The sequence below is a fragment of the Camelus ferus genome, chromosome 11 (genome assembly GCF_009834535.1).
Source record: "Camelus ferus isolate YT-003-E chromosome 11, BCGSAC_Cfer_1.0, whole genome shotgun sequence".
NCBI lineage: Eukaryota > Metazoa > Chordata > Mammalia > Artiodactyla > Camelidae > Camelus > Camelus ferus.
In genome coordinates, this window is record NC_045706.1 from 33872359 (window position 1) to 33887089 (window position 14731).

At 41.7% G+C, this 14731-nt stretch overlaps 1 protein-coding gene across 4 annotated transcripts in view; it reads left to right on the plus strand.

Moving 5' to 3' along the window:
* LIPA (lipase A, lysosomal acid type) overlaps window positions 1-14731 on the plus strand; it is a 38490-nt gene that overhangs the window by 20420 nt on the left and 3339 nt on the right. For all 4 annotated transcript variants that reach the window (XM_032491358.1, XM_032491357.1, XM_006187993.3 and 1 more), the window contains 5 exons: window positions 1569-1767; window positions 2859-2968; window positions 4363-4499; window positions 7213-7359; window positions 8238-8309. In XM_032491358.1, the coding sequence (XP_032347249.1) occupies window positions 1569-1767; window positions 2859-2968; window positions 4363-4499; window positions 7213-7359; window positions 8238-8309 (665 nt within the window). The remainder of the gene's footprint in view (window positions 1-1568; window positions 1768-2858; window positions 2969-4362; window positions 4500-7212; window positions 7360-8237; window positions 8310-14731) is intronic.

Consider the following 14731-nt stretch of genomic DNA (forward strand, 5'->3'; position numbering starts at 1 on the left):
TTGTTCACTGAGCTTTTATACTCAGCTTAAAGTGAGGGATGGGGGAACCCAACAAACAAAAAGGGGAATTAGAGAAGAGTGACTTCAATCTGCTTCCTTCCCCTCTTACAAGTGTCTTAACAAATCATTGCGTTTTCTCCACCATCTCCTCCCCCTGCCCACACTGGGGGCTTTGCTGTCACCCTGGGGTCTGTTTTTGTTTTGGGGTGTGTGTGTGTGTGTGTGTGTGTGTGTGTGTGTGTGTGTGTGTGTTCTCTTTATCACTGTGCAGTCACTTTCATTTTCTAGGTACCCAGCTGATTGTGGCATAGAGGTAATGAGCATCCACAGATTACCTCTTAATGTAAACAGTTTATCCAAATTCCCAAGTAACTAAATATATTTTCTTTGTTTCTTTTTGTGTTAAACATAGACTCTTTATAACTGGATTGCAGTAGTGGTTGTTTTAGATAAAATCAAGTTCATGGAAATTCAGTGTATGGGGCAAATATAGGAGCTTTGAGAAACCCTTCCATGAAGTATAGGGCAAGGGGTCTGGGACTGTTTCGAGCCTCGTGCAGGGGTAACGGCAGGTCTGGGCTATAGTAGGGGTATTTGCAGATGTTGTTGGAAGCCCCTCAGCCACCATAATTGGCACACGTGCATGGTGGGTGCATGTGCATGTTGGGCACATGCCTGAGTTGGCCGCCTGCACTTTCCTGAGCTTCATGGTCACCTCCCAGGAAAGCATCAGTGGCTTCTCATTGCCTGTGGAAATCCAGGAGTTATTATTGATGGTGTTTAAAGAGTTTCTTGGTATGTCTTCAACTTGCCAAGTCCCACATGTCTCCTTTGAAGGTTCTTGGGGGTTAGGGAGGGAAGTATAGAGAGATTTCATGGAAGTTTGAAACCTTCCCCATCAAGGCAAGGTAGGGGAGCTGACGCCTGGTCGCCACGCACTGGCACCTGCCCCCCTTTCCAGCCTCAGTCCTGGCTTGACTGCCTCACTCTTTATCCTGCTCTCCCCTACTTGGTTCTCCCATCTCTGTTGAAACCGCTCCTCCTTTCTCAGGACTCTGCCCTGTGAAGTCACTTACGCAGCCTCTGGCTTTCCCCTAAGTGTCTGAAGAGACACAGGTTGGAACAAGCAACGAGGAATTTGGCCCCCTGCTGAGCCTTCCTCCTGCCTCACTCCAACTGTCCTTTCCCCGGGGGACCAGCGCAGTGCAGGCACTCCTTCTAAGTTACTGGTGACCAGCAGGGACAAGGCAGCCCTGCCCAGTGGTCCCCATATGTCACTAAGGTCCTTCTTTGGTCAACTTGACTCTGATCTTTTAAAGTCAAATCTTTTTCCCCACGCCGGCCCTAATCACCTTTGATGGGTGAGTAGTGTCCTAATGTGCCCAAGGAAAGCATACGGTTCCTGGGCGCCCTCATGCAGTGTAGTTGCTGAATGATAACGCTACCTTGGTCTTTTGTTTCTGTTTCATTATTTGCTTTGTGATCCTGTGTGACTTATCTGGTTAGCAAGATGTCATGGTTGTTTTGAAGCCTGGCGCTGCTAACTCCCAGACATGAATATTTTCCAGGTCCCAGACCAGCTGTGTTCCTGCAGCATGGCTTGCTGGCAGATTCCAGTAACTGGGTCACCAACCTGCCCAGCAACAGCCTGGGCTTCATTCTGGCAGATGCTGGTTTTGATGTGTGGATGGGGAACAGCAGGGGAAACACCTGGTCTCGGAAACACAAGACTTTTTCCGTTTCTCAGGATGAATTCTGGGCCTTCAGGTATGTTTGAGTTGATCATGACAGGGTCTATTTCCTTGGTACCTTTAATGCAGACCTGGGTGGCAAATAGGTGGGTAACTCAAGATCGTATGACTGCGAAACTGATGGTTTGTGGAAGGTTTTACACCTTGTTAGAAACTTAATAAATAGCTGTAAAATTATAAATAAACGATTACATTTAAGAATTAGCTTCAATAAGGAATTTTTAGTTATGCTGGCATTCCTGGTGGTAGGGTGCTGCTTGGTAAATTGTGTCCCATAACCTTCTCCCTTCCTCCATAAACATGTACTCCAAATGATCACTTTTCTTTTTTCTGGAAATTCTCCCCTTCTCTCTCTTACTCCTAACCGCACAACACTGGGCATGTGACATAAGCCCTCTGTGTCTGTTCCCTTTTTGTAAGATGGAGGTAACAAATACCTAGCTCACAAGGTCACTGGGGGCTTAAAGGAGAGGACGCAGAACCTGGCACATCGTAAGTGGTGGTAGTAGTCGGCATGCATGCGCACGGATTCAGGGCTGCATCTCAGTATCAGGCATTACAGAAGGTCAGCACCCCGGACTCCCTCAGGCTTGCTTACCACTTGTAAAACCAGAACCTACCTGAGGACCTGAAACACGAGAATCAGAGCTTTTACCAAATGCATGTCCAAGAATGTATTTGTTGTCACACTATTTGTAACAGTGGAAAATTGGAAACTACCAGATGCCCATCTGTAGTGAGTGAGCAAATATAAAGTGTGGTATATTTACACAGTGGCCAGCCAACAGCCACCTGCAGTGTCATGGAGGAAACCAGATGCAGAAGGATGCTTGCTGTTTGGTATCATTTACAGAAAAGTTCAGAAATGGATGGGACTGATTTATGGTGTGAAAAATGAGGCTCATGGTTATTTTGGGGAGGCATGGGTTAGAAGGGAGCCCACGGGGGCTTCTGCAGTCCTGGTAATGTTCTGTTTCTTACACGCAGGATCAATTTACTCAGCTGTGTTCAGTTTGTGATAACTAATCAAACCACACACCTATTATTTGTACACTGTTGTATTTGTGTGCAATGTATTGATGAAAGATCTTTTTTTTTGGATTACAGTTATGATGAGATGGCAAATTATGACCTACCCGCTTCAATTAATTTCATTCTGAATAAAACTGGCCAAGAACAAGTGTATTATGTGGGTCACTCACAAGGCACCACGATAGGTATGTATATAATCAAGATAGGGGGTTGACATGATGTCTTATTACAGGTTTGTGTTTGTTCTTAAAAGTGAAATATAAAAAAAAATTATGTGAGTTCAGATAGGGTTTTATGTTTTTGGAGTTTTTCTTAGTGCCAAGCAGAAATAATGAATAGGGCAAAAGATTTTGGTAATATTTAGTCTTCTCTGGAAATTCAGACTTAAACATAAATAGATAAACATGGTGTATGGTTCCCTTAATTGAAGGAATTAATGTAAACCCCAGCCTATTACGTATTTTCCTAGTTAAGCAGTATGGGGATGTGACAGGGTAGAAAACAAGAAGTTTTATTAGTGCAGAGACTTATATACAGAAAACTATGCTGATTTTTCAAGTGAAGTAGACTAAAGCTACCTACAAGGATGCCATAGTACACTTTACAGTTTTTAAAAGTCATATGTATTTTATGTTGATTAGAAAAGTAATGTGCTTTCATTGTAAACAGAAACAGAAAATTTAGCAAAGTTTAAAGAAAATAAAAATTGCCTCTAATTTGAGCACACAAGAACTCCTATGATTAGGGACTGGAGACCTGTCCCATAATTTATTAAGTTCCCCCTTTTAGTGTATACTGTGACTAATATCTTTGTGTTCCTATCACACAATTTCCTTAGAATACACGCCTAGGAGGAAATTACCTAGGAAAGGTACAAACACTTGGAAGTGTCTGGATATACACAGTTAGGTCGCCTCACCCTCACTCCCATGACTGCCTGCTTGAGAGACTGCAAACAAAAAGTAACATGGACACCGTTGCCTTCCTTCTTAGTAGCCTTAAGCGTTTTTCTTCATCTATATTCCTTCTCGCATGACTTGTCGACTTGTCTCTTTGCCCTGCTGCTTTCAAAGGAGACATTCTGGGGCCAAGTTTAAGGCAAGAAGTGACCTGAGAGTCAGCTAAAACATATTTTAAAGCTAGGGGATTCTAACTGCGGAAGTTCCTTTTGCGTCAGCGGCGACCAACTGCTTTGAGTGCCTTTGTTCATGGTCCTTAGGGATGGAGGGGAGCCGTGAGGGAGGGGGCGGAGGGGTGGAGCTGTTAGGAAGACAGGCTTTCCATCGCTGGCTGACAGTATTCAAGGAACACAAAACATCTTCCGGTTTTAGCCATCCGGATTTCTTCCAGTGCATATCGAGGTTGAAAACTGAAAGGAGCACTTAAATGTTTGGTTCACCAAACTCGGTGTTGGGGTAAGAGTTCAGAGGCCCTCCTTTCAAGTGTTTGGCCTCCTGGCGGCGGCGTCGCTTGCGCGGTTCTCAGGTTGCCTCTAGAGGGCGTCACGCATACCTGCCATTGCCTTTTCAGAGAAAGTCTCAGAAAATGGAATTCTGGTATTTTCTTTTTGTTCCCACAGGTTTTATAGCATTTTCACAGATCCCCAAGCTGGCCAGAAAGATTAAAATGTTTTTTGCCCTGGCTCCTGTGGTTTCACTTGAGTTCTCTATTGGTCCTCTCACTAAAATTGGACAAATTCCAGATCATCTCGCAAAGGTACTTGGGTTTCCAACCCCCAGCCCCAACTCCCTTTTGTCACAGATCTCCTTTTCAGTTCTGAAGAACTGGCCTTTGGAGGAAGAAGGTGTGTCTTCCTCCTCTGCTTTGCTCTCAGTGGAACAGTGGGATTTCTTTATTGTTTTTCTTTCCCCCTTCACTCCTACATCCAGAGGCTGGGGGGTCAAGAAGGTATCATTAACTCTACACTGGAGCCCCCTGTTCTCAGCCATGCAGCCCCCCACCCACTACACAAAGAGAGCATGAGGAAGGACAGGAGAAGGCAGCTTAAACCTCCTTGAAGTTGCCCTTTATTACACATGGTGAGTCTGTGCAGAGGAGTGGGCGGGAGACAGGAGATGCTATTCCACAAGCCCTACCCTGGCCACGTGGAGGATGATCTGAAGGCACTGTTACTATTATATTTTATTATATGGCCCCTAAGCACAAGCCAGTAACTTCATCAGGGCTCAACCCTATAGCTGTGTGGACCCCCCAGCCTCTGCTCAAGGAGGAAGCAGTTTTTAGGAGGAGTTGCGAGCCAGCTGAGGTCAGATGGTCCATTATGCATGCGTAGTCTGTGTTTTATGTATGATGCACTTATACACACGCATGAAATCCCTTGCAGGAATATACGCTTAACATATTCATAACATATCTATTGGCCATTTAAAAGACATTCACAGGAAATACAGGCTATACTCTGACCTCAGAATCTGACTCACAAAAGATGGGATTCTCCGTACCAGTGACCAGACAGGCACATAAGATGTGGACCCCTCTAACTGAATTTATTTTAAATACCTTGGATAAGAGAAGCTTTGGTTTTCATTATAAACAATTCAGAGATTACACATAAAGTCCCCTTTAACTACAAAGGCTTCTCCTAGGCGCTTCCTCAGAATTAAGCACCATGCTCAGTTTGGGGTCTTCTCCTGTAGACCCTGTGTGTGAATTGACATGCCTATCTCCAGAGAGAAATGTATTGTTTTGTTTAAAAGTAGACAGCATCCAACTGTGTAACTTGAGTACCTCAATAAAGACCATATTTCCAGAGAAGGTCACATGCTGAGGTGCTGGGGATTAGGACTTCAAAATATCTTTTTGGAGAGAGACACAATTCAACCCATAAAACTGCCTTTCTAGACATTGGAATTTTCCACTCCTGTCTGCGTCTCCAGAAGTGAGGTGTTAGCAAAAGTAAATTATAGGGGGGGACAAATTTGGGTTCGCTGTGAAGAAAATCATGTTCCTATTTCCTCTTACGCAAACACAGGGAGATCTGCCTGAAGGCACAGTGACTGCCCTGGAGATAACCGAGCGCGGGTTCAGTGGCCGTTGGTCAGGGCCAGTGTAATCACTTCTTCTGTCAAGGCCCAGATAGTAAATATTTTCAGCTTTGTGGGCCATCTGGTTTCTGTAGCAACTACTAAACTCTGCCATTGTAGTGTGGAACCAGCAAGAGACGATGTGTAAAGAGGTGTGTCAAGACGTGAACACAGATGTTCTCATCTGTGTTTGTTATGTGTAAAAACAGGCAGTGCTGGCAGAGGGCGAATGGGGAGTTACCGTTTCGCGAGTACAGAGTTTCAGTCTGAGATGCTGAAAAAGTTCTGGGGATGGATAGATAGTGGTGAGGGTTACACAGCAATGAATGTACTTAATGCCACTGAAACAGACACTTAAAAAATGGTCAGGATGGTAAATTTTGTGTTATGTGTGTCCTATCATAATTTTTTTTCTAAGTACTAAAAAACCCCAAAAGGCGGTGGGCAGGTTTGGCCCACTGGCCAGTAGAATTGGATTAGATGTATGTGCCCTAGGCAGATACACCAATGACCGATCACAGTTTCAACAATGGACAGTTTCACTGTTCATCCAAGTCAGAGGACACCTTTGGGGGTGGCCCTGGGATGAGTGATCATTAAGGCTCTCTCCCACTGTAGAAGTCTGCTGCAAACTTATTTGATTTTCTGCCTCCTTTTCTTCATCTGAGATTCACTTTTTAAAAACAAATTTTTTCAAGATTTGTTTAATCTCATGTCATATAAAATTATTTTAAATGGACTTTTAAAAATGTAATTGTTTTTATTAATAATGACTTTTAGATATAACTTATCAGTGTTTTAGAAGAGTACATTTTTAAAAAATTTATTGAAGTGTAGTTGATTAACAGTGCATCTGAAATACAAAACAGAAATAGACTCATAGACATAGAATACAAACTTGTGATTGCCAAGGGGGCGGAGTGTGGAAAGGGACAGATGGGATTTCAAAATTGTAGAATAGATAAACAAGACTATACTGTATAGCACAGGGAAATATACACAAGATCTTATGGTAGCTCACAGAGAAAAAAATGTCTCAATGAATATAGATATGTTCATGTACGACTTGAAAAATTGTGCTCTACACTGGAATTTGACACAACATTGTAAAATGATTATAAACCAATAAAAAATTAAAAAAACAAAAACAACAACAAAAAAACCCCAGTGCATCTGAGACTTTCGATACACGGTCCATAATGTCTGCTTTTGCCTTCATAACCATATCGCATGAGTATCCTAGTTGCCAGTTCTCTTTTGAGGCCATCCTTGGAGACTGTTGGCATGTGTCTCTGCTCCTGAGGGTGTGTGTGTGTGTGTGTGTGTGTGTGTGTTTGTGTGAGTTCTGAGGTATACCATGCTGAGATGGTCTTTTTATTTTGTAGGACTTATTTGGGGTGAAACAATTTCTTCCCCAGAGTAAGTTTTTGAAGTGGATAAGTACACATGTTTGCACTCATGTCATCCTGAAGGAGCTTTGTGGAAATGCCTTTTTTGTTCTGTGCGGATTTAATGAGAAAAACTTAAATATGGTATGTATGTTTGTACTAAGACTTTAAACTTTGAGTGATTCTGTTTTATCTGTGAGTGTGCTTGTTTGTGTTGGAAGGTGTAGAAGAGGCAGGCATGATGACCTCATTAGAGCTCTAAAGGGTCTTTTATTTAAGAGGCACAAGAATGAACTGGGATGCCCTCTGCAGCTAGTCTCAGACCAGCCTCCGTCAGCTTTCTACGTTGTACCTGCACGGAAACTGTTGAACAAGATCTGTCGTCATGTTAACTTCTGATATTTGTATTTATTCTAGTGATTTTTTTCATTTAAAAAATGACTTTTAAGTGTGTTGAAATTTGGAATGACCATTTACACACATACACTTACATGTGTATATGTGTGTGTATGTGTGTGTGTGTATACATTTATTTATTTATTTTATAAAACGTTAAACCCTTGGCCAGCAATATGCTGGTGTTTCTAAATACATCTGTAGTTTGTCATGTTGCATTTTGAAAACAGGTTTTAAAATTCTAGGATGAAGGCTCTAGGGAATTTCTTTAAGTAATGTTAATTTTTCTAGTTTCTGATGATCAAAGCAAGATGTGATTGTTATATAAAATTTTGGAAATTTAAAGAAATATAAAGAAGAAAGTAGAAAAGACCAGTCATCTCAACCCACACAGCCCCATGGTTACGACGTTGCTGTATTTCCTTCATATGTATTCTCTGTGTGTGTGGTTGTACATATTTTTATAGGACAGATTTGTAATCAAAAGATTTTTTTTCCTGCTTTTAATCTCATGTACATGAGATTGTGGCTTGGTAGTTTTAATGCTTCCAGGTGCAAAATATGTTTATTATCAATGCCTCCTTCATGCTGTTTTCATTCTTTATTTCCATGTATTTATTTTGCAGTCTAGAGTGCCTGTGTATACAACACACTGTCCTGCCGGAACTTCTGTGCAAAACATGTTACACTGGAGCCAGGTAGGCATTCCAGGAGTGCGGTGGGGTTTGTGGGAAATCAGCATTAGAAAGTTCTGTGCATTCCACGAAGCAAGCAGAAAGTCTGCGTATGCATGTGACCTGGTCTCCTCCCCCAGAGTCCTGGGTTCCTGTCACTGTGTGTGTGTGTTTCTAATTATCCTCTCTGGGGCAAACTGTACTACATGTGAGTCTATCAAACAGCCATTGGGGTTGACTTGTTTTTACTTTTCTTTTCCCTCCCATCTGTCAGTTTTCATTGAGTCCCAGGCTTATTTTATTTCTGTGTTGCTTCATAAAGCAGTATTTTAGAGCAGCACTGGAGACAAGCTGCTGTTTCAACATTAACCCATGAACACCATATACCTGAAACATCAGTGGATAAACCAGAGCTAAATAGATCATAGGTATAAATGAGAGCCACTGACTTTTAAAATAGATTTTTGACTGTTTTGTCACACATCAAAGAAGTAATGCACGTTCATTCTGGAAAAGTTATAAATCACATATAAGTAAAATAATAAAAATTCTCTTAAGGTGAAAAATGAAATTATTCTTTAATCCTTCACAGAGACAGAAAATGTGTAGCCAGAGATATGAAATATCCTTGCATTCTACTCCATATCTCTTGCTGTACATCATTTTAGAAAGAGGTGGTTAAAGATGTGAATAGAAATAATTGTGGAAATAAATGGATTTATTCTTCTACTTACTGTTTTTTAGCTTCCTTCGTTTTCCACCTGACAATATAGTCAGGGACTTGCTTCTACCTCAGAACATATTATTTGTACTATTTTCTGCCCTAAATTCTTTTTAAATATGAAGTAACTCGCCATTTAAGCTCCAAACCAAGATGTGGTGGATATCTTCCACCTGGCAGTCATTGCTTGCATCAGAACCATGTGAGTTGCCTTTAAAAGTACATCTTTTGACACAAATGAAACTATTTATAAAACAGAGACAGACTCACAGACATAGAAAACAAACTTTTGGTTACCGGGGGTGGGGGAAGGGGAGGGGAGGGTTAAATTGAAGGTTTGGGGTTTGTAGATGCTAACTACTGTGTGTAAAATCGATAAAGCAAGTTCCTACTATATAGCACAGTATAAATGAATCACCATACTGTACACCAGAAATTAATACATTGTAAATCAAACCATTTAAAAAAAAAGTACATCTTTTAATAAAATATTGTTTTGAAAAAGTAAGGGAAATTGGGTTTGTGGTGGAGCTGTTCAATCCAGGCTTTTAAACACAAAGACTCCTGTGTCCCATCCCTAGAGATTCTAATTCATTTGGACTTAAGAATTTGTACTTTAAGTTTTTAAAAAATAGCTTTATCAAGGTGTAAGTGACATACGATATTTGAAGTGTACAGTTTAGTATGTTTTGACCCAGACATAACATGCACTTGCAAACCCATCACCACAGTTGAGACAGTGAGCATATCCATCACCCCCAGAGGCCCCCTTTAACACCCTCCCCACCCTCTCCCCTACCAGCCCCGAGCACCTACCTACCTGCTTTTGTCGCTGTAAGTTACTGGCACTTTCCAGAGTTTTGTCTAAGGATAATCATACAGTGTATATTTGCTTTTGTCTGGCGTCTCTCATTCAGCATAATTATTTTGAGATTCACCCAACCCATGTGCATCAGTAGTTCATTCCTTTTTGGTGCTGAGCGGAGAGAGTTTGTATTTTCAAAAGATTCCGCCCAGTAGATTCTTCTGCCCAGCCGGATTTGGGACATCACTGGCGCTTGAGTGTCCTTCCTCGGTTGTCCCAGGAACCCTGTCTGTTGGGGGTGCCGTAGTTCACCTCTCCCTGGACGCATCCCTGCCCAACCAGACAAGACTGTGCCTGAGGCTTTTAGCCCCTTTTTGTGACTGTGAGGCCGAGTGTTAAGTGGTCGTGACTCAGTGCCAGGGTCTGGTTTAGAAGAGGGCCTGTGGAACGCGGGCAGCTCATGACACGCTGAAGAGCAGACACTTCCCTCTGGAAGGATATCCTGAAACCTTCCAATGTCCTCAGGTTTTCACCCACAAATGTCCATTCAGGCCCCTGCTTTTCTCCTCAGCCACATCTCTGTTTATAGTCACTTTTTCCCCTTCGTAGTCCTGGTCATCAAAATACCACTATGTTTATGTACATTGTTACCCTCTTAGCTAATGGACGTCTTCCAGAAAGGCCCAGTTTCTGTCCCTCAAGGATCAGTGCACCCTTGTGTGGAGGACGATTGTCCTAGGCTGAAGGCAGATGCTGAAATACCCACGCGTGGCCTCTCCAGGCCTCAGCAGAGCACAGATGACCGCCAGGCCTGGCCTTTCAGAGGCTCTTGGGAAGGGGCGGCCAAGGCTGTTGGACTGCGTCCTCCATTGAACGTCACAGCTTGGCATTCCTTCAGCCTTTTGTCTCGCAGGTTCCTCTGGGGCGTTGGGTTGGCCGTAGAGCCCGGGGACTGGCTGCAGTCCAGGCTTCTGCTCTCGTTCCAGCCCTTTTATCAAGCAGCTGGCGGAGGTCAAAGGCCACAGGCTGAGGTTCAGAGCACTGCTCTTGCGCCCAGGGGTGACCTTGTGGATTTAGGTCCTAACCGCACTGGAATGTGCCCCACTAGACATTTCTGAAGCCAGAGTCACTGCAGAAGCATCCCTGCCATTTGCTCTTCTGCCTTCTGTGTCATCTCTTTGTCAAGAAAATAGTTGTTCTGTGCAGCTGTTCGTGGGATCTTCTCGATTCTCCCCACTCCGGGCTGTTGGCCAGGGCTGCTCCTCTCTGCCTGTGCAGGACACGCTGGTGCAGGCGGCCCTGGGACCTGCTGGGAGCGGCTTCTGCTGAAGGTGTGCAGGGCCTGGATGCTGGCAGGCTTTGGGCGACAATTCAGGTGTGAAGTTTGGGGGTGCCTTTGAAGGCCATTTTATCCATAGTATGTTTTGAAATGTATCTTTTTTTTTTAAGTAATTAGCATTCACTTCTCAATAGTTGTAAAGCCTAGTTCTTCACTGAGTTTTTAAATTTAGTTTGTAAATCTTACTCTCTTTATAAAACTCACAAGTTTCAGAGAACCCTCCAGAATCTCTGGCTCCCTTGCTGGCTGTGCCCAGAGCCAGGAACTTGCTCCTATCTGAGGAAGGCCAGCCCTGACGTACCTTTACAGTGCTGTTCAAAATTACTTAGGGCTTTATATAAAATACCAATTCTTGTGCCTACCAAAGACTTGTTGAGAGTCAGAATTCCTGGGGGTATGTCCCTGGGATCTGTAATTTAGTAAGTACTTCATATGATCTGATGTTCTCTATGATTTGAAACCTCCTACTTAAGAAAAAAAAAAAACAAACCCAAATATTCATTAGGTAAGCTCTTTAAAACACTGTAAAAGGACGTTTAGTATAATTTTTATTATACCCATAATATATATTCATTATGAAGTTTTTAAAAATATGTGAATACAAAGAAGAAACTACATCACCCATGTGTCTACCACCAGGGGTAACTATTATTAGTATTTGGGTATCACAAGGAGGTCAGATTTTTCCTTTACCCCTTTAGGGTTTCTGACTGGGACTGACATGGGGCAGATGAACAGGGGAAAAGCATATGAATTTTATTTATGTGTGCACAGGAGCCCTCACAAGAAAAATGAAGACCCAAAGAAGTAGCGAGACCTAAGTGCTTATATGCTAGGTTGAACAGAGAGTGGCAGTTGTGGGAAGACTTAACAAGAAATGAGACTTATTTTCACAAGGCCTTTCTGTCCAGATTTCTCCCAGCTTCTGCTCTCAGACTCTGGTGAGAAGAACGTCTCTTCCTTCTGGTGTAGGGAGGGCTTCTTTCACATGGGAGCCTTATCTCTGCTTTTAGAAAGAAAAAGGGTCAGTGTCCTCGCGTCTGCTGTTTTTCTAGCGCCTTTAACTCAAAATCATCATCATGGAAAGCAACGTATTTTGTGGTGGCATGTCCTGAACTCTTTCAGTGTAATCTTACCATTTTTTTGGTATAATTATTTCCAGTGACAAAAGTAGGATTGTGCTACATGCACTTTTTAATAGCTTTATTTTTTGTTTAATTAAACAGCATTGTATTTCTTAGATACAGGCTAAGTTGCTGTATCAAAGATCCTAAAATACATCCCCTAAATAAATATTTCTCCTCCTCTGAATTCAGTCCAGACATCAGAGGCACATGATTGTGGTGGTGGAGTGTGACTGTCCCCTCTGCACTGGAGCAGTGCCATCCCTGGGTTGCTGGTGTCTTCTGCCTGGTTGAAGCCAGGTCACCTCCATGGCAGTCCCAGCCCACAGGAAAGAAGCACAGGAGGGAGGTGGTTGCTACCCCAGCAGCCATGTGCTTAGCAAACACTTTAGGGATTTTATTACTGAAAGGAAGAAGGCAAGAAGGGGCACTGGGGTGGGGGAGCAAGTAGCAGTGTCTGCCACAATCAATACTACTTTTTCAGGTCAGTAACTAAATTTTAAAATATTTATAAGGGAGGACAGTTTCTTGTTGCTTGAATTTATTATTATTACTATAATAGGTTTTTTGGCAATAATGAAGCATCTTGGGGCAAATATTCTTAAATTAGAGCTCTATTCTTACAAATGAGGCAGATTACTTTCTTAGGGTACATCGTAGAAGCAGACTTAGCAATCAGAGGGTAGGCATAGCTTTCAGACTTCTAGACTGTGTTATACTTTAGAAAGATTGGACCTGTTTACATTTTCATTACCAACAGGATGTAAAAATAATTTTTAAATGTCGCTTTAGAAACCGTCTCTCCTAATAGTATAAGCATTTCCACCTGATCTTTATCCACTTACGATTATCATTTAAGTAGGACCATAGCGCATGTTCAATTTTATTTTCTGACTTTTCTCCACTGAATATTATTTATAAACAGTTTTCTCTTCCTGTTATATTTATGACAGTGGCATGCTATTGTGTATATTGATGTAAAATAATATATTTCCCTCCTCCTGAGATGCCCTTTTGGGGGGGGGGGTAGTTTGAAATCTGTGACTCTGAGCACAAAAGTCAAATCTGAAGTTTAATCTGAATCTAGGCACATTTTCCCTTTGTATTCTACACTCACTCCCGGTGCTACATATAAATGCTAAAGATGTATGTGAGAAAGTGACAAACTGAGGTCTGTCTACAGGGGCAGGACAGCTTCACTGATATATTTTCACTGACAATTAGAGCTAGGGAACAGATGCGCTAACAGGTGCTGTAAATCCGTATTTTATTCTGCTTGTTAAATATGCTGCAGGTATTAATATCTGGCATTTGCAATGGTGAAAACAGATGCTAAACATTTCCCATGTAGTATCTAATATCACATTGTCTTTTACTACATAAACCAGTAGAATTTTATTTAATTGAAGCTTTTTCACAACAAAGGAAACCATAAGCAAAACAAAAAGACAACCTACGGAATGGGAGAAAATATTTGCAAAAGATGAGACTGACAAGGGCTTAATTTCCAGAATATAAAAACAGCTCATAACTTGTTAACAAATGAACAAACAACCCCTTCCAAAAATGGGCAGAAGCCCTAAAAAGCAATTCTCTGTGAAGACATACAAATGGCCAATAGGCACATGAAAAAATGTTCAATATTACTAATTATCAGAGGAATGCAAATCAAAACTACAATGAGGTGTCACCTCACACCTGTTGGAATATCCATCCTTCAAAAGTCCACAAACAATAAATGCTGGAGAGGGTGTGGAGAAAAAGAACTCTCCTGCGCTGTTGGTGAGAATATCGTTTGGTGCAGCCGTTACGGAAAACAGGATGGAGATTCCTTAAAAGACTAAAAATTAACAGCATATGATCCAGCAATCCCACTCCTGGGCATATATCCAGAGGACACCTTAATTCAAAAAGATACATGCACCCCAATGTTCATAGAAGCACTATTTACAATAGCCAAGACATGGAAACAATCTAAATGTCCGTCGATGGATGACTGGATAAAGAAGTTGTGGTATATTTATACAATGGAATACTACTCAGCCATAAAAAAGATAAACTAATGCCATTTACAGTAACATGAGTGGACCTGGAGATTGTCATTCTAAGTGAAGTAAGCCAGAAAGAGAAAGAAAAATACCATATATCACTTATATGTGGAATCTGAAAGAAAAAAAAAAGACAAATGAACTTATTTACAAAACAGAAACAGACTCAGACATAGAAAACAAACTTATGGTTACCAGGGGCGAAGAGGGTGGGAAGGGATAAATCAGGAGTTTGAGATTTGCTTATACTAACTACTATATATAACGTAGATAAACAACAGGTTCATACTGTATAGCACAGGAAGCTATATTCAATATCTGGCAACTATATTCAATAGAGAATATAGATTCTATATACATATATATACTAAAAAAAAAAGAAAAAAAGCAGTTCTGACAAAGAATGTCT